The 20,951-nt window shown below is 45.6% G+C and overlaps 1 protein-coding gene across 5 annotated transcripts in view; it reads left to right on the top strand.

Moving 5' to 3' along the window:
• FMN1 (formin 1) overlaps positions 1-20,951 on the top strand; it is a 294,798-nt gene that overhangs the window by 53,980 nt on the left and 219,867 nt on the right. For all 5 annotated transcript variants that reach the window (XM_088456500.1, XM_088456499.1, XM_088456502.1 and 2 more), the window contains exon 2: positions 3,430-5,316. In XM_088456500.1, the coding sequence (XP_088312626.1) occupies positions 3,546-5,316 (1,771 nt within the window). In that variant the 5' untranslated portion in view covers positions 3,430-3,545. The remainder of the gene's footprint in view (positions 1-3,429; positions 5,317-20,951) is intronic.

Below are 20,951 nucleotides of genomic sequence, written 5' to 3'. Positions count from 1 at the left end.
TTTCTGTTAAGCATCAATTCATGGTCTGGTTCCCTTTATGGAAGGGCACATTGCATTCCCCAGCATGGCAAAATTTTCCTCCTGCCCAAAAGAAGTGCAAGGGAAATTTTGCAATGTTGGCACTACTGTAACTGGCCGATATCTGCACAATTGGGCATTGTGGTAATAATGTGCACGGTTGCACATTGCGCACAACTGAATTTCCCCCTTAGGCCAAAAAGTTTTATTTTACCCTAATCCATCCACAGAATATTCTTCCAGTAGTTTTCTGGCTGAACCAGGTAGTCTTTACAAACTTTAAACAGGCAGTAATGCTATCCTCCCATGTGCACATGTTGAGTGTTTGCGCTGGCTAATTTCAGTGTTCCTGAGTTCACTATAAGACAAAGGAGACCCATGGATTTTTTGACGTTACCCTGGGAAATGTTATTGTCTTGATCTTGGGGAGATTAACAATGGTGTTTTGATTTTCACCATTTATACAGTATCTGCTTGATAGTCGATGAGTTAAGGCTGCATTCTTTAGAAACCTTCTTGTATCCTTTTCCAGCCTGATACACAGTGAAAGCTTTCTGAAGTCCTCAGCAATCTCGTATGATCGAGGTATGAATTCACATACCTGCAGCGCCACCCAAACGCACAGCTGATTGAGGTCGTGCACAAACAATTAAAACCCCCTCCCCCCACACTGCTACTAGATCTGTCAAAAATATAAATTATTGTAGTTTAAAATGTAGAAAATTGTTTGGCAAACCCTAGTTGACAAAAAAAGTTTCTGATTTTTGTCAAAATTACAGTGTGTTGTAACATTTATGACACTTATCTATGTAGGAAAGTGATAAAACATGGTCAAAGACTGCTGACCATACTACAGAGCAATGACTGTGTAAGGATGCAGTGTTTAGTAGCCAATTATACTTTACTTTCCCTCGAGGCAAAAGGGACATTGTATAATAGCCACACACTCACCAAATGCAGCCTATAGCCGTCATATACATAGGTGTGGCCAGCATAATAGCCTTACACTCACCAAAATGCAGCATATAGCCGTCATATACATAGGTGTGGCCAGCATAATAGCCTTACACTCACCAAATGCAGCCTATAGCCGTCATATACATAGGTGTGGCCAGCATAATAGCCTTACACTCACCAAAATGCAGCCTTACATGTACTATGTTCAGAATACTAGATTCAATCTTTTATCGCCACATGTCTACATTAAATCTGTATTTAGCAGATTGATCTCATGCCTCATCAGTCTCCTGCCACAATACACAACCGCTACCCATCAAATCATCCCAATTACATTGCTTGTGCAGTGCCTGTAAATAGGCCTTATAAACAAGTCCTATGCGACATAGCCTGTAGGCTTTTTATACCAAACTCCAGCCAAGCACATTACCATGCCTGAATTTTTTCACCCCTCCTTCCATTTCCCTGGTCTTCCATCCTTTTCTTTAATAGCTTATTCCTGTCAATGGAAAGTGAAGCCATAGTAGTCAATGAGAACGCTTGGCTTAATGTTAATGTAATGATCCACCATAGCGGGGACTGAAATATTTGGGCTCGTGGGCCTTATGCAGCTGGGGAGAAATATGGTATCCAGTACTACCTTTTAAGGGAATACATTTTTTTTTTTTTTCCATTTGACCCCTGTGCCAGCCTCTACTTAATCTACATAATCTGAATTTAAAAGCTCTCTAAAGGGTAGATGAAATGTCTCCTGTGACTTAATTTGTGACATCGGTGCCCAGAATAACCAGGTCATATGTGGTACTCCAATATTTCTCATAGGAAACACATTACAAATATCTGAAAACTGTTTTAGCCGTTGAGGTATAAAATACCTCTGCTCTTAATGTACTGTAGAACCATGTTGTGTCCAGCTAAGCAATACATTCCACCACTGAGGGGGCCAATAACTACAATGAATGTCATTTTAAAGTTTGACTGACCTATGTTGTCTGTTTATGTTTTTGGGTTAGCAAATTATTTCTTCTTTCATTTTACTCTGCTTAGGATTTCTGATAGGCACACTTGGGATAAAACTGAACTTGCAGAATGCTGTGACATAGCAGTATAGACTGACCTCTTTCACAATTACTGTGTAATAACATAGAATAGATCTGCTACATTCATAAGCGTCTCCCAGCATCATTTGCCCATCCTGCTGCATCACACTGTGTGTATGCTGCCAGCATCTTGGCAGGAAAGGTCAGCAGTGGAATAATTTGTTTAACTTTTTGTGGGCTGGCTGCCTGCCTGTCTATAAAAAATAAAATCAAAGCAAGACATTCACCAGAGTCTTGACAGAAGCCATTAAAGTAATTACTGATGAAGGTACATGTTTGTCTGATGCTTAATTTCCCCTGTGCCTGGGAGAAAAAAAAAACGACATCTTCCTTTTTTTTTCATCTTTGCTTTGCTGACCATCAGGCCAATGTGATAAATGCAACCTTTCTCCCTACTGTGCTGTCTAGCCCAGCAGCGGTCTGTCATATTAAGTATGAATCGCTGCCAGTTGGCAGCTGTAATGTGCCCGTTGCTTAGAGTTACTCCACCCAGTGTAGACGGACTGTTCTGTCTGCTGACAGCTTTTTTTCATGTAGCAGCGGCTACCTTGCTGTTAATCATCATACTTATTGGCAAACAGTAGGATGAGACCACTTATTTAATTTCCCATAGCGCATTTGCTCAGTGCCTGCAAGGGTGAGTTAAGATGTATTGTTGATGTGTGGTCCGTTATCTATGCGACACTAGGAAATGCTCTTTTTTTTGTTTTGTTTCAAATACTAACATCCTATGTAGATGTATTGTATAGTGTGAAATATCAGACGCCAAAGCCATTTACTGTTGTCTTTTATCATTTGCACTTTTTTTTTTTTCATTTTAAATTAAAAAATCAAAGCAGAACTTTAATGTAGAAAGTTTTACATAAACTGTATGTGTATATGTACATTGGGCATGTTCACTGCAGCACGTTTGAACTCTAACTGAATGTTTTGGCAGCAACACAACCTTCTGGTTGCCGCACTTAAAATTGCTATACATGTGTGCACCTGATATAGACCAGAGCTGCTCGGTATATAGAACCAATGCACATAACACATTGTGAATGGATTTAGTGAATGCATAACATTTTAAAGCTGTATTCAAATTGTTAAATTTTTTTTTTTTTTAAATTGTTTGCAAAATGTGTTTTTTTTTTTTTTTGTTAATTACATTTTTTTCTATGTATGCTGCAGGGTATCTTCAGGGGTACTAGTGGAATTTGCATTTCCATATGAACCTTTTAATTAGCCTTGGTTAATGTGTTTGTATGTTAGATAATAGTTAATTGTACAAATGGACATGACTCATTGGATATATGTATGTGTGGCTGACATGCTGATTATCTGATATATATTTTTTTTCTTGCTCTAACAGGACAAGTTATTGTGGCTCTGTCAGCTGATTCTCCGCCTGGTTATCACATGCTGTGTCATGAAATACAGAGAACATTGACAACATTATTTAAATCTTGGAATAATTAGAGGCGTATAATGGAGAGCACTAACTCTAGCCTCCAATTGCACAAGCCCATTTTGGAGCTCTGTTACGTCAGTTTCTATCTTCCCCGGGGTAATGTCAGGGGATTCACGTACAAATGCTGTGTAACACGAGACAAAGCCGGAGCATGCTTTGATAACTGTTTTCGAGTCAGGGAGGAGACGGAGCAGGCACAGCACAGGGATCCACCTTATGGAAGCTTTACAGAGGCCTTAAGGAAAACCACGACACGGGACCTGCTCAGAGAGCTGTACAAGCTCACTGCTGCTAAAGATAAATTGCTGATTGATCTCATCCAGGCAGCCAAGAACCCAGGATTTAAAATGGGAAATCAGGATGGCAAATTTCAGGACCTGTCCGGAGCATCCCAATTTCTAGAGGACTCCTCTGGGCCCATTGATTTCCAAGAGTCATTAACAGCCTCAATGGAAAAAAAGGTTGCCTCAACAAAAGGAAAAAAAGGCAGGAGGTTCAGCCGAAGGAAAGAGAGCATAGAGGACTTTGTGAACAAGAAAATTAAATGGAAAGGGGCCCCGGAAGCAGGGATTGCACAAGGCAGAGAGAAAACACCCTCAATAAGGGTCTCCCAGGCAGGCTCTGTGGATAACTTGATTCGACCAAGACTTCAGTCTGTGGAGAATAAGGACAGCTATGCGGCTGGGCTTTCTGTAAAAAACACCCATGGTGAATACAGTGAGAGCTTGGGGTTGCTTGGCCCAGAGTCGGCAATGGGCAGTTCACAATCTTTATATGACAATGATGTGTTTGGTGACTTCTCCTTACTTCCCCAGATTTCCAGCCCTGTGGGAGACCTGCAGGGTGTTGTCAGGATTATGCAGGAGCAGCATAGCAATGCACTACTAAATGGCAGTACATCAAACAGGCGCTCCCTGGAACAGGATGGCAGTGATCAGGCTTGCAGTCAGAGAGATGTCAGGACAGTTGTAGCTAAAGTGCAAGATCTTAGTCCCTGTCTGCAGAGAGTGGTGACAACATACAGCTTCCCAGATGATATGCTTACAGGCACATGTGAAAATGTCACTGCTGTCCTCTCTGCTGTGCCGAATGAGTTTGTCTCTAAAGTGGATGTGCTTACTCTGCATGAGCCTGTTGAGCGACACCAGGAAGGGGGCACGATTGCTGAGAAACCCCTCAATGCGGAGACCGTGGTTGATAAGGAGACTGTACAATCACATAGCTTTGTCAACAAAAGCCTTCTTAGGGTCCTTAAAAGTGACAGTGTGGAAGAGACAGAGTATTGGCTGGGACAGCTGGATCAAAGAGGAAAGCACGGCCATGTGAGTCCCAGCCTAATGAAACGGGTGTTGAATTCACAGGAATCCTTAAATTCGCTAGTATTCTCTCACCACACCATTAAAGCAGAGAAGTATACAACAACCCCTCCTGTAGACCGTGGTGCGCTCAGTCACCGTTTCCCATCGGGTAATAATGTCAATACAGAGGTGTCTCCTGCCTCCTCTCCGCTTTCATCCACGCTGCCCAGCCCACAGCTTCATCACCGGATTCTCCCATTGCACACTCAGCTATCTGAGGGTGATCCCAGCTCCTGGGGGAGAGAGAGGCTTTGGTCAGTACCACGTGACTTTATCAAAGAGTCGTCATCATTCTGTGCATTGGGAGTTAGACCTAAGGCATCTAGCCTTAGCAGCCTGGGACCAGAATCCTGTCTTGCTGATGAGTCCAGGCTAAAGCATTCAGGAAATGGGAGAGTTGCCACCTTGCAGCTAGATCTGCCCCCTCCAGGTTTGTAGCTCTGTTCTACAATTCACATCAGCATTTAGAGCTATGCAACACAGTTCATTTATGTTAATGTAGGCTGGTGCTCTAAAAAAAAGTGCATATTTCTACGGTTTACGAACATTCAGAATACTTTACGAGCATTTTGACAGTTTATTTGCTAGGAAAAATGCTGCCTTCATGCTTCAATTGCCTTGTTTTAAGGCTCGTATATGACAGAATAGTTTACTTTCTATTTGGCCTGATTTTCAGGTTTTTAATTTAATTTTTTTAAGTATAAAGTGACAGTGTTAGAAGTGTTTTAGAATATAGCTGATAACTAGTGTTCCAGTAAACCCCAGATCATATAATTTAACAAGAGATGGCTAGTAGAGGATCCAAAAAGAAGGGGTAACAGCTTCCAGAAATACAGAAGAAGTTTTAATAATAAACTTGTGGACTAAACAAATGTACGTCAGCAGTAGTAAGGGTAGCATGCTTGTCCTTATTTTTTGTTAATGTAGGTATTTCCATTCATGCATTTAATGCTGATGTAGCTTATTTTACTGGACGGAAGGTTCATATTATAAAAATGTATGGTGTGTTTTATGTGCAAGTTCAGTGAAAGGGTTAAAATGTTTTAAGAACGTTACGACCATGTCGGCATTCTCCCATCAAAATAATATGGTCAACAGCATCGCTGTTGACCACATAACTACTTCCCCAGTGTAGAAATAGTTGTGTGATTCACTACCAATGCTAACCAAATTGTTTCACAATGTGTTTGGAAAGGGGGTGTGATTTTTGTTTCTGTAACACTCACGAAATATAAACTATTTGCATTGAATTTTTAGTGCTTGCAACAACCTGTCTGGATTATGTACCATTATCATTTCAGTGTTCTCTCTTTGACCTCGTAAAATGCAGGTTTATTTCTAAAATACCTCATATATCACAATACTTTCCTTTTATTGCTAAAACCCTTGGTGCTGTAAATGTTTGTCGTAAATCACATTCCTTGTTGTTAAATCACAATTGTAAATGTTTTACACAGATCTTACAATGGGCCGAATTCAGTTCCGTGCGATGTTGAATAGCCGTGGGAGGGAGCTCCTGCAGCTATTTAATACACCGCACTGTTTGGGCGGCTAAAGGATTTCTTCTTGCACCCCTCTGAGGATGCGAGGAGAAATCCAACAAAAGTATCGGGTCGCAGTTATTTGCCAGCTTAGAGCAGCACTTTTGTCAGAGAATGCCGGTTACCACGCCTTAACACCCAGGTTAAGTCGCAAGAACTGGCATTGACTGACTTAACCCATTCCCGACCAACATGAACAGCGGCTATTCAACATCGCACTGAATTGTATTAGGCCCATTGGGTAACATGTTACTTTGCGCTCAAAGCCAATTAGTGAATGGTGACCAATAGATGCTAATGCCCATGAGCAGTCAGATGGTGTTGTAGGTTATATTGCAGCAGGTAAGAATTCACTTTTGCTGGCCTATGTCTCAAAAGGAATGTCTGCAGCGTCTGTGAGCTTTTGGCTCTGTAACACACTGCAGTGTCTGAGCTGCCTCGTTCAAGAACATGCATATGGGGCTTTTGACTTTTTAAAAACTGTATCCGGTTTTTTCGGTAAGATATATTATCTAAAATGGGGACAGTTTTCAATATGCTGCGATGTTTGTACTGCTGATATTCCTTCATGATCATTCAACCATAGTGAAAAAAATACTTCTCTGGAGTACCCAAAATAAACATTGGGATATACTAATTTTGAATCTCATTTTAGACCTAATCTTACTGAACAAACTCATCCTCTGCATTTCAGGAGTTCAAATGGTGGGAACACTTAAGTCTACCTTAGCTAGTCATTGCAGATGGGAGTCAGGGCTAATAAGTAAAACCCCCAATCCCAACACCTACGGATATCAGGGTTATGATGGTTTGGAGGAGGCGAGTCCCTTATTGCCAATGATCTTTAACATGAGAAGTTATTCTCTCATAATTTCCAACAGCAACCATTATACTGAAAAAGCATTAATAATCCCATGGATTTCAGATCGCTCAAATTCTGGCTTGAATGAACTCAGAGGTACTCTCTGTTGAAAGAGTCCCCTCTTTCAAACAAAATGCACTCCTAGTACCTATTGTCTTGTTATCACCAGAGCATAGCACCCTACATTACAGAAAGTGTTATGACCTCCAGGGATGGGGAGGTTCAGATGCCCAGATACCCTCCATCAGGGCTACAGTAAACTGAGGGATGCCATCATTAGATATGGCAGGTCGTCTAGTTTTCTAAATTGGTATTCATTGTTATCTTTACCATTTATTATGCAACATGCACTTTTAAACATAACACTTAGTAGTAACACAAGCTCCTCTGCAAGTGGATATGGTTTTCCATTACAGGAAGGATACTTGGAGGTGCATTGATTTGGATGATTACTAGACAGTGCATAAGCACTATCGTAGGGTCGAATGCACTATAGAAAGGTCATTCTTGATGACCTCTGATCTACAGATTTTGCAAGTATGCAGAAGGGTTTCTCTACGCCAGCTGTAAACAATGTAATGGAGCATTTTGTGGAGCAACTATGAAATATGAGGTTATATTTGTGTCACCCAAAACAAAACTTTGGCATTTTAATTTCTAAATGTGTAAACTTGTAGTACTTGATCAACATTCTATTATCAGAGTTTTTTCCTATTTGATCTGTTATGGATTACAACCAACCATCATTGTAGGCGTGAACAGTTGTATTATACAGTAAAGAGCCAGCTATTTTGTAAAGGAAAATGATTTTGCCACACAGGAAAGGGTGTGGCTTACTATGTTAATGTATGGCTATGCAAATACCTGAAATGCTCATTAACTTAGATAATCATCCCTGACCGGTACATTACTGGGAACTGGAATTTACCAGCCCTCCCTACATATTGTCATTGCTTCTCTATACACACAAATACACAATTTACTAACAGTTAGCCATATTATTTTGTTGCGCAGTCCATCTGGCCAATGTTATGACTTGAAATTAGATTCCTATTTTCTACTTCAGGGTCCACAGGGTTGACCTTGGGAGTATAGCTGGATTTGGATCCACGGGCACCACTCAGTTAATGCTGTTGCTCCTCCCAGGATGCACTGGGTCCATCTTCCTCTATACCCCGCCCACGAGCCACAGGCACCTCAGTTTTAAGGGTCACCCTTAGCGCAGGGGGACTGCTTAGCAGCCCATAAGCTTATTTTATTTTAAGTGTTTTAATTTATGTTATTTCTTTTTTACTACTCTTCAGAGCAGCAGCGTCGGACTGTCCATTGGACATCCAAGCTGCCGCTCCTACAAAACCCGCCGGGGCTGCAACGCGAGTACAGATCTGGGGATCGCAGTGGGACCCCAGAGTCTGTACTAGCCGGACTCTGGAGGAATCCTTAGGCTGCTGCCGGGGAACAGGTAAGTCGCGGGTCACCGTTTGCTTGTGCATGCAGCCTTCTTCCTCTGGGGACAGACCAGAGGCACTAGCTGTGGTGGCTGGCTCCCACTCTCTCCGGAGGAATACCCTGCAGGTCCACTAGATCACCAGGGATACAGTGCGGCAGCAGGAGCCGGCATCCCGGGGGTTAATTGCTAGCCATGGGAGGCAGCCTTCCCTGTCTAGCGGCTCCTCAGCTCAGCGTGCTTTTCCGCTCGTGTCTGGCGGCGCTGAGCTGCATTCCTCCTGCGGCCACTCCTTCTCTGAGGTCTCCGGCGGCCATCTTCTGGCAGCATCGCAGATCTCTCAGGTAGCATGCGGAACAGTCCCCCTGTGTACCTCTCCCCTGCGTGGACAGCGTACACAGCACTATAGCCCTCCCAGACACTGAATCTGGGCAGGTTGATTGCAGTGAGTATTAACTTTCTGCATTGTATGTGACTTTTGCTAGTGCTGACTGTCTGTCTGTGCTTTTTCAAAGTACTGTCAGTCTATACCTATCCCTTTCCTTCTCCTACGGCCCTGGCAGGTGTGTGTGGGAAGGGCTTTTCTTAAGGATCTCATTTATATAAATTCATGTATTTGTGAGGTCGGTCACATACAGTTGTGTGCTACATGGTGCGATATCTGTGGAATTGTGTGCTGCATGCTTGTGGGTGCGCCAGGAGTAAATCACTGAACTTCCCTATTGTGTTGAAAAAATAAATATATATGTGTATGTACTGACGAGGAGGTTAAGCGCACTGTGGCTCCCACTCTGTACTCCTGCAGACGCTGCGTCACAGGTGTTAATCAGGAGGATTTATCACAGGATGGGCTGTGTGTGCGGTGTCGGCAGTTGCCTGGTCCCTCTAACCCCCCCAATTTCGGGACAGGACCCTCCTTGGGTGGTGTTTTCTCAGGTGCTGGCTTCCATCGCGGACCGTCTGGCTGTCCCAACTCCCCTCCCTGCTAGGGGATTACCCCAACCAGCCATCCCCCCTTCTCAGGGTATACCGCATCTGTTGCATTCTCCCCCTGGGCTTCAAGCTGTTAGTCCATATGCGGGGTTACCTATGTATATTCAGTCCCCTCCAGTAACACAGCAGTCCGTCATTTCCTTTCAGGGTCTACCTCAGGCAGGTCAACCATCTTGGCTGGATGTGTTCTCCAGTTCAGTCCAGAGTTTGGCGGCCTCATCTTCAGCCATTCAAACTATGCTACGAAGTGACAGGTATCAGAAGGCATCTAAACGCCCTGTTATGTCATCCCTGTTTGCGCAAGTATCAGACTCTTAGGCGTCCTTGTATGATTGGGAATTGCCTGAGGACTCTGACTCGGATTCCCCGGTCTGGGAGGTGGAACCTAAATCTTCCATTAATGTTCCGGCATTGGTAAGGGCGGTGCCATCTATTCTTGATATAGAGGATGACGCACCGGCCCCTAAAGCCAAGTATCCATATTTCAAACAGACAAAAGTGACTTCGGCTGTGTTTCCCCTATCTGACCAGCTGACTGATCATATGGCGGAGGCCTGGCTGTCGCCTAGTAGGAGGTTCCAGCCAAAGAAACATTTAGCGTCTAGTTATCAGTTTCCTGCAGGTCATTGCAAAAAGTGGGAGACCCTGCCTGCGGTGGATTCTCATGTTACTCGCTTAATCAAGAGCGCTACCTTGCTTTTGCAATCCATTTCATTCCTAAAGGATCCCACAGACAGGAAAGTGGGGACTTGTTTCAAATCGATCTATTCTATCTCAGGGGCGGTGGCCCGTCCGTCCATGACCATCTCTTGGGTGGCTAAAGCCATTGAGAGCTGGGCCAATGTACTGGAAGATGCTTTTCCTGAGGATGCTCCGGAAATGCAGAGAGCTTTAGTGGAACAGATGAGGGATGCCGCTTCCTATATTGGAGAAGCATCTTTTGGACGCCAGTCTTCTGACTTCCAGAGTATCGGCTGCAGCTGTGTCTGCTCACCGGTCTTTGTGGCTGCATTCTTGGAGAGCGGATGCGGATTCCAAGATAGGCCTGGAGGCCTTACCCTTTAATGGAGAGGTATTATTTGGCCCAGACCTGGACAAAATTGTGGATACACTGGCTAAGTCTAAGTCAGCTTTTCTACCTTCGGCAGCTGCACCTTCTAAGGCTAGGACCTCTGCATTTCGGTCCTTTCGTTCTCAGGGAAAGTCCAAGGGACAGTCCTTCCCGAGGCAGTCGGCGACCAAAGCTGCCCCTAAATCTAAGAAGCAAGCGTGGAGTGCTAGACGCTCTACTTCCAAGCCGGAGGATAAACCTTCTGCCTGATGGGACAGGCCTCCCTCTGGGGGATCCCAGAGTGGGAGGTCAACTTCTTCAACACCACCACGGATGCCTGGGTTCGATAAGTGGTCTCTCAGCGGTACGCCCTCTCCTTTCCTCACAGACCTCCCCATCAGTTCTTCTGCCCGAGTATTTCTCAGGACAAGGCCTTACAGATTCAGGAAGCAATAGAGTCCTTGCTGAAATCATGGGTCATTGTTCCCGTTCCGCCTTTTCAACGTGGGACGGGTTACTATTCTACTCTGTTTCTGGTGCAGAAACCCAATGGGTCTCATCTGCCTATCCTCATTTTAAAGTCTCTAAACAAGTTCCTCAGAGTACCCAAATTCAGGATGGAAACTTTACGTTCCATCATTCTGGCTATGGAACCTGGGGATTACATGGTCTCCCTGGACATCCAGGATGCCTACCTTCATGTTCCTATAGCGCCTTCACACCAGCAGTAACTGAGGTTTGCTATACGACAACTCCACTACCAGTTTCGGGCTCTGCCCCTTGGCCTCTCCAAGGGTGTTCACCCAAATTATGGCGGTCATGCCCGCCCATCTTCAGAGCCAGTTTATACCTTATCTGGACGACCTCCTATTGCTGGCAAGCTCTCCGGAGGTGCTTTTACAACATCTACACTTGATGATCGCTTGTCTGCAAGCGCACGGGTGGCTGATAAATTGGAAAAACTCCTCCCTAATTCCTTCACAACAGATGGTTCATTTGGGAGCAGTGGCGTAACTAGGGCAGGGCGAGCGATACCGGCCCGCCCTATTTAGCCAGTGTAGCGCCAACCGCAATGAGGGTCTCATTCAGACCCGCTCGTGAGCGCAGGACGCTCGCAAGCGGGTCGATGGTACCCAAATACGTATGCGCACGACGGAGGTGGTCGTGCCGGTGCGTGGCTGTTCAGACGGAGGCGTTCCCATGGGAATGCCTACCGTCTGGGTCTGGCCCCACTGACATCACTAGAGATGTCAGTGGGAGTGATTTTGGCTCTGATAGAGCCAAAATCACTCCAGGGCTTGCGGCAGCGACACCCTACCGCAGGAGCGTCCAGGAGGACGCACCAAAAAAAATAAATAAATAAATGATTCAGAGCGGGCGCTCGTTCAGAGCGTCCGGCTCTGAATCAGGCCCTGAGAGCGGTCAGTGCTACACATTTACACAAGACCGGCGCTAGGCTTCCAGCGCCGGTCCTGTGCTGCACACCTGAGCCCGTTCCATTCCCCCTGAGCGCTTGCCCAATAGCGCTAGGAGGCGGGCTCAGGCTGTGCATAACACACGCATCGCCCCCAGCGCTGGCGGCGATGCGTGTGTTAAACAGCAGCCAATGAGAGTCAGACCCGCTGCAGCACCCACTGCAAGAGCCGGGCTTCCGGGAGGGGGAACCTCAACTGGGGACCTCTACTGGGGGGGGCTATTACAGGGGGCACTTAATCGGGAGGGGGAACCTCAACTGGGGACCACTACTTGGGGGGGGGGGAACTACTACTGGGGGCATTATAAAAGGGGCCTACTACTAGGGGCACTGCACTGGGGGACCACAACTGGGGGCAATAACAGGAAGGACCACTACAGGGACCACTGGATGGGGGGGGGTCACTATTGGGGGCCTGCATCAGGGGGACCACTACTGGGAAAACTGCATGGGGGACTACTGCTGGGGGCACTATATACAGGGCACTGCATAGGGGGGGACTACTACTGGGGGCACCATATAAAGGGCACTGCATAAGGCGGAACACTACATGGGGCACTGCATTTGGGGGGGGCCACTACTGGGGGTACTGAGTAAGGAACTAATTGGGGGCTGTATAAGGGGGACCACTACTGGGGAGACTGTATAAGGGGCACTACTATGGGCCTGCATAAGAGGGACCACAACTGCATACTAGGGGTACTGTATAAGGGGTACTACTGGGGTTAAGGTGCATATGGATAGGAATGTTCAGTGTGAAAATAAAGGGGTGTGTCATGTTGACACGCCCCATTTTTAAGTGACCTGGGCTCCAAATACCCTAGTTAAGCCACTGTTTGGGAGCCCTGCTAAATTCTCATCAGCAAAGATTTCCTCCTTACAACTGCGGGTGTGCAGTTGCCTGAAGAGTTGCCGAGTCTGTTCAGTCGGCAATGAGGGTTCTGGGGTCCATTGTGTCGGCATTCGACATTCTGGAGTATGCAAAGTTTCATTCCAGGCCCCTGCAGAGGCTGATTCTATCCAAATGGAACGGGTTACCACACCGGATCAGGACTCAGATGCTGGTGTTGTCTCTAGAGGTGTGCCTGTCGCTTGCTTGCTTGGTGGCTTCAGACATCACATCTCACCAAGGATCGCCCCTTTTGGATCCCGGACTGGGTTCTGTTCACTACAGGTCCACTCTCACTTCAGGGCTGTTGGACTGCGGAAGAAGCTGTTCTCCCCATCAGCATTCTGGAACTTCGGGCCATATACAGGGCCTTCCAGTTGTCCGGTCATGCTCTTTAAGGAAGAGCTGTGCAAGTTCAATCCGATAATGCCACCATGGTGGTGTATATCAACCATCAAGGAGGGACTCGCAGTCGAGCAGCCATGTCTGAGGTGTCACGCTTCCTGTGTTGGGCGGAGTGCCACCTTCCAGCCATCTCTGCAGTCTTCATTTCAGGAGTCCTCAATTGGGAGGCGGACTTCCTCAGCCTCATGACGTGCATCTCGGAGAGTGGTCACTTCTCCCAGAGGTATTTCAACTGCTCGTGGACAGGTGGGGACTGCCGGAGGAGGAAAAACAGAGAGAAGGAAGACGAACACATAATAACCATACTCTCAGAAAGGGAGACGGAAAACCGGTGACCAGCCACATAGCCCATATGAATCCAGGTGAGTCAGGGCGGGCGCCCTGTGGACCCTATGGACTTCGTAGAAACAGGTCCTTCGGAAATTAAGCAAACAGGACGTAGGCACGCTTCTGCTGGTGGCTCCGGCTTGGCCCAGACGTCCTTGGTACTCCGATCTTCGGAGCCTTTCCATCGACGTTCCGTTCCCTCTGCCTCAACGTCAGGACCTGTTGTCTCAGGGGCCTGCCTTTACCCGGATCTGGGTAGTCTGTCTTTGACGGCGTGGCTCTTGAGACATGCGTCTTAAGGTTCCGGGGTTTTTCAAGTGCAGTCATCAGCACGATGCTACAGGCGCGCAAGCCTGCTTCAGCCAGGATTTACCACAGTGTGTGGCATACTTATTTTCAGTGGTGTGAGTCCAGAAACTACGATCCTCAGGCATTTCGTGTTTGTACGGTTTTGGCGTTCCTTCAGTCTGGTTTGGACCTAGGCTTACGCCTAACTTCTTTGAAGGTTCATGTGTCTGCACTATCTGTGTGGTTCCAGCGTAGGATAGCTACTCTACCTGATGTCCGCACCCTTTTCCAGGGTGTTCTCAGGATTCAGCCTCCCTTTGTTCCCCCAGTGGCTCCTTGGGATTTAGCGGTGGTACTTCGGGCCCTACAGGGTCCTCAATTTGAGCCTCTTGAGTCGGTGGAACTCAAGTGGTTGACGGCTAAAACTACTTTTCTCCAGGTGATTGCTTCGGCCAGGAGGGTGTCAGAATTGGGGGCGCTTTCCTGTCGTCCGCCTTTTCTAATTTTTCACCAGGACAAGGGCGGTGCTTCGCACTTGTCCGGGATTTCTACCTAAAATTGTTTTTAAGTTCCACATTAATCAGGAAATTGTTGTACCAGCCTTTCAGTCACCTGACCTCTCGACTGGTGAGGCTTCTTTGGATGTCTTCTGTGCTCTCAAAGTTTATGTGGACCGGACTAGTTCCATTCAGAAGTCGGATTCCTTGTTCATTCGTTCGTTCTCTTTGGTTTTCAAGGGAGAGGTTGGCCTGCCGGCAAACAAACTTTGGCCCGTTGGCTTCGTTTGGTTATTTGTGAGGCTTATGCACAGGAGGGTTTGCCTGTTCCGGCCTTTAAGGCTCATTCTGCTCTGTCTGTGGGTCCCTCGTGGACTGCTAGCCATAGCGCCTCAGCTGTTCAGCTGTGTAAGGCGGCCACGTGGTCTAAGATCCAGACCTTTCTGAGGTTCTATGCTTTGAACACCTTCGCCTCTCAGGATGCATCGTTCGGGCGCTGGATTCTCTTTTCAGCACAGGAGTGTCCCCGCCCTTAGTTGAACTACTTTGAGACATCATGGAGGTCAACTCTGTGGACCCTCTATGGATCCTGAAGTAGAAAACAAGAGATATGGTAAGAACTTACCTTTTGTTATCTCTGTTTCTATGAAGTCCATAGGGTCCACAGGGCGCCCGCCCTGACTCACCTGGCTTCATATGGGCTATGTGGCTGGTCACCGGGTTTCCGTCTCCCTTTCTGTGAGTATGGTTCTTGTGTGTTCCAGTCTTCCTTCTCTCTGTTTTTCCTCTTCCGGCCTTGGCTACTTACCAACTGAGGTGCTTGTGGCTCGGGGGCGGGGTATAGAGGAGGATGGACCCAGTGCATCCTGGGAGTAGCAAAAGCTTTAACTGCGTGGTGCCCGTGGATCCAGATCCAGCTATACCCCAAGGTCAACCCTGTGGACCCTATGGACTTCGTAGAAACCAAGGTAAGTTCTTACCATATCTCTTGTTTATAGGTACAGAAAAGAGCATCTGCAAATACCCGATGTGGCTCCTGACATTAATTTTCCATCTGTTGTTAAATTAGATAATAAATGACACACGTGCCTGTGGTTTTATTCTCTTTCACAGAGGTCTCACAGTACTACTTTCGCTACATCAGGTCAAGCATTTTGTCCTGCATAATCTTGTTAAACAGTGACACAGCATTACAATTGCTGTAATGCATAGTCTAGAGCAGTGGGGTAATCCTCAAATTAACCCTTTGAAATATAATGTGAAACAGTGGAAATGTTTTGTGTTTTTATTCTAGGAGACTATTACGTTCATAGAAAGTTTTGTTTTGTAATGCACTCCATTATTTGTTTTAAAGGGGCAGCTGGTAAATTGGACTTAAGTCAGTTTATGTAGCGTAAAATATGCAAATTAGTTCTACGCATGTTCACAAAACAGACCACCTGCATATGCAGATTTGCCAGATACAGACACTTGAACCTGCAGATGCAGAGTGGGGGAGGAACGCAGAGGACTAATGGTGCATGCACACGGTCAGATTTTTCTTCAGATCTGAACGATAACTGTTTAAAAAATCGTTCATATATGAAGGAAAATCTGACTAATGGTGCGTACACATTGGGCGATTAAAGTGGACGACTGAACGATAACGATATCGTTCAGTCGTCCACTTTATCGTCCATTTTAAACACAAAAACGATGAATGATAACGACTACGTGCGTTCCCGCAGGTCGTTCGTCATTATCGTTCATCGGGTTGGCATGCAGGCCAAACTGACTATGTCGTCAGGTTGCTGCATGTTATGGAATGGGGGAGAGAGCCCGGTGCTGAACGATATCGTTAATATCTTTCAGTGGGTGTGCTCAATGTCATGAACAACATTGAGCACACCCTGCCGTGGACACACTAGGGGATATCGCTCAGGGATCATATCGTCTAGTGTGTACGCTCCTATATCTGACATGCCTGAACGATGAACGATGCGCGTTCCGGATGGTCAGATGATATCTGACATGTTTGCAGTCAGACTTGGATGATTCCATTCATTTTAATGCAGTCAAAAATCGTTCATCTGATAAATCTGACCGTGTGTATGCTCCATAACATAGGTGCCGAAAGCTCCCCTTCAGAACCCTATTCAAGGTTCTTGCACTCTCTTACAAACTCCTCACCCAATCCTCTCCCATGTACATCTTTGTTGTCATCTCACTTCACGCTCCTGCCAGCCCACTTCTCTCAACAAATGCATGGCCTCTCTGATTTTGCCCATGCTGCTCCCTTCCTCTGGAACGCTCTCCCTATGAGGCTCTCCACCTCTTTACAAATTGTAAAACGAACTCTCAAGACCCACTACTTCATCAAAACCTTCCAGCTCTCATCCTCACCTACTACTGCATGCTTCTTTCTCACAGTCTACCCCATCTGTGTCACCCCTGTCTGTCTGCCCCTCCCCTTTAGAATGTAAGCTCTCATGAGCAGGACCTTCTCTCATGTGCTTCTCCTTCCCTTACTCATATGATCTACTCCAAACTCCCCACAATGGCACCTAACACTTGGTGGCTGAAACCCTGCTGCTTTTGAGTGTTATGATCGCTATTGCAGCAATGTTTATAAACGATGGCCTTGTCCTGCATTGGTTTGTACTGTAAGTTGTTTTCTTGTTTGCTCATTTGTTAATGTACTTTGTGAGGCACTGCAGAACCTTTTGTGGCGCCATATAAATAAAGGATGATGATAATACAATAATAACGTGTTTGTTTGCAAATTGATGCAGATCTTAACAGAGATGCATCCTTGACAGTTAAAGCCATATCAGTTGTGGATGCCAGAAGTCTCGTGAAAATACTGTAGACTCCCTAGGCAAGCTAAAGGTTTGGGGCCCTTTATATATGTAGGGGTGTTTGTGCATATAGTGACAGAGGGAGAAGACTGCACTCCATGATATGGTAGTGGGACTGCAGCACCAGAACTTGCATAGTTGTCAGAGAGTACTGCATTATCTTACCTTTTCTTCTAACTCTGAGTACCCAATGCTGCTGGCTCTTGTCTTCAGCTCAGCTCATGGAATGTTGAGGCTCTGTTTAGAAAAGAGACAGATACCACTCCGCTGCTGGAAAGCTGAGCTGCAAGTGATCACTGTTACATGAACAGTACGGAACTCTCTCAGCCAATTGGTCAGAAACTAAGGACCCCAAAAAATCTATTCATCTAGAAGACATCCCACATGCATAAGACCAACCTGCACCTTCCCAAATGCCATACAACCTTTCCACTTATCAAACTGTTCACAAATTAAATTGCACAACTCTTGCCTCACTGCTGTGTCCAGTGTCCATGTAGACTTCGTGTAGTGTCCATGGCAGACTCTTTATGCTCACGTTGCTACTGCTGAACTGGAGAGAACACAAAAGTCATATATGGTGACGCAGTTCACGTCTACCCACATTCCTTTAATATATACCAGTCTGCATAAAAGGGGAATTTCTTGTTGGTATATTTTTTCTGTCCCTATAAGCAATCCACAGCCACCAATCTTCTTTTTGAACATAGAATGTTATCAAATTATTATTTTAAAATAATACACTATTTTTTTTTCTTTCTCTACATATAATATCATATGGAGAATTCCATGTCAAGAATGCTCTAAGGAACATTGTAAAGGTACCCATACACTGTGCAGTAAAGCAGCCGATCCGATGGATTGATACGATTTGGCTGCTCTATTGTACTGTGTATGGCCATGATATCTGACAGAGCGCACACCTGTGGGGTCGTACATCGTACTTCCAGATCTTACTGCCGGTTCAGTCGATCTGGAGATGCAATTAGCGATCCCATGCAGCGCTATGCGGATGGGGGAACTGGCATATCGGGCGGTCGGCCACCCAAACGCACTGTGTGTTGGGACCGCCCGATATGTCGGACGTCTGATCCCCCATCGCATTTCACGGTGCATATTGCATAGTGTATGGCCAGCTTGAGATAAAGTAACAACCAAACTGCTCCTAATTGCCATTTTTCAAACACTGCCTGTAAAATGACAGGAGTTGGTTGGTACATTATCTCTCTCCACTGGTCACATCTATTTTGTTTGTATCTTGCTACGGCCCTGCAACGCTCCATAACTGCCGGACTGCTCTCCAAATTCCTGCATAGACTCCCAGCTCTAGAATCATTAGCTCTTCATACATCTCAAGCTTCAGCTCAAAATACTGTAATTCATGCAATCTACCTCCTAAATGATCTCTGAAAACACACCTATTTATTAGAGCTTACTCTGCTGCCACGTACATTGCTCAAATTGGAACACACAACTGGTCCAGTCTCTACTCTGAACACACTTGTGTGATGTCTCGGGTGTGCCCATTACCCATTGTATTGCAAGCTCTGTGTATGTGTTGTATACACTATATTCTCTATTTTCCCTACTGATCAATGGCGTGCTGCACTGTGACACCCTACAAAATAACAACAATAATAAAGTGCCTATGGGTTGCACCTGATCTCTTCTGATAACCATCTCTAGCGCCAGCCTACTTCCTCCGTGATACTACTCCATTCCCAACGCCACCTGATCTTATTCACCACAGTCTTCACACCCTACAGTATAAATATGGCCTTACAATTCACCTATATACTATATAAGGTTGGTGCAATGGTTTGCATTACTGACCCAGCACTGAGGTCTTGGGTTCGAACCCCACCACGGCCCTAACTGTGTGGAGTTTGTATTTAGTCCCTGTGCTTGCATAGGGTTTCCCCCAAGGCATTCTGGTTTTCTCCCACAATTCAAGAATATTCAGATAGGCTAATTGTCGACAAAAATTAACCGTAATGTGTATGTGTACACGTGGTAGGGAACATAGATTGTTATCTCCAAATAGGCAGGGACTGATGTGGGAAAGGCCAAATATTCTCTGTAAAACACTGCAGATTGTGTGCGCTATATAAATAATTGTTAATAAATAAAATATTCTAAGTCCTCTAGTACGGTCTTGCTGCTTTTTAAATCTTCACACTTATTCTAGGTATACTTCTCAACGATGTAAGCAATGTTCTGCTCAAAATGTGCAGTAGGTCCTATCCAATAAACGGACCCTACTGCTTTGCACTTGATGATCTATACTGGGTGATGCATAGCACTGTGGGATAATCGGATTGGCCTAATTATTGCATATTGTTTAGCCCCCTTAACCACCCCTGTCTCAGCTTTGCGCATTTATTATTAGATTGCTGCGTATCCTTTTCTCGTCACGGTCGCACATTTTCGAACTGGTCTATTCAAGCCCTTTGTGTTTTCTCTTAGCCATTTTTGGCAAACAAAATACTTAGCAAATTCATAACATGTATAGCAACAATAGAAATCCTATTTACAGAGAAGAGCGCACGAGAGCAGTTGAGTGGTACTGGCTGGCCAAGGTAAGCGCATTGTTCTATGCTGTCCAGTCTTGTATGTGTGATTTTGGTTTTCTTGGTTACCTATAAAACTTATGCCTGAACCTAGTCGCATGTATACTTTTTAGATTGGGCGCTGTATTTATCAGCTTGTTGCCTATAAAACTTGAATGAAATGCTGTAGGTTAGCTTTGATTTTCATTTGGTATTTACATGGACACTCCTGCTTAGTAACTACAGTATATGTTGGCCATAACAAGCTCATGTACAGAAAGGTAGCTGGCTAGCTGAGATTAAATAATTTCTGTACACAATGTTTTTTAATTATTTTTCTAAATAAAAAACAAAAACCCTAGAACAGGGCTGGCACTCGCAGGTAGATCGCGACCAGCCAGCTGCAGCAACTGGGAAGCTTCTGTTCGCTTCAGAGGCTAGCGTTCCAAGTGATGCAGTGCTCGGATGACGTCACCTGCGTTGCCCGCCATGTAAGGAGCCTGCGCACCTGCTGGATCTAGTTAGTTCCAGTCAGCGGCAGGCAGCCAGCAACTACGTGGTAGCGTGAATAGAGGTAAGTACTAAACAGGGGAAGGGACACAGCATAAGGGGCATTACTGGGAGCACAGCATAAGGGGCACTGCATAAGGGGCTCTTACAGGGAGAATTGCATAATGGGCTCGAATAGAAGGGGCTTTAATACAGAGGGCATTGAATAATGGGGTCTAATACAGGGGGCATTGCATAATGGTCACAACTACAGGGGGAACTGCATAATGGGCACTACTACTGGGGGCATTAAATAAGGGACACTAATACAATGGTGATTGTATAAGGGGCACTACTGTGTCGTAATGTGAATGAAGGGACTACTATGTGGTGTAATGTGAATAAGATTGTGTTGC

Source organism: Taudactylus pleione, unplaced genomic scaffold (genome assembly GCF_031769625.1).
Source record: "Taudactylus pleione unplaced genomic scaffold, aTauple2 ptg000707l, whole genome shotgun sequence".
In the NCBI taxonomy this organism is placed as follows: Eukaryota; Metazoa; Chordata; class Amphibia; order Anura; family Myobatrachidae; genus Taudactylus; species Taudactylus pleione.
This window is presented reverse-complemented; position numbering and strand designations above follow the sequence as displayed.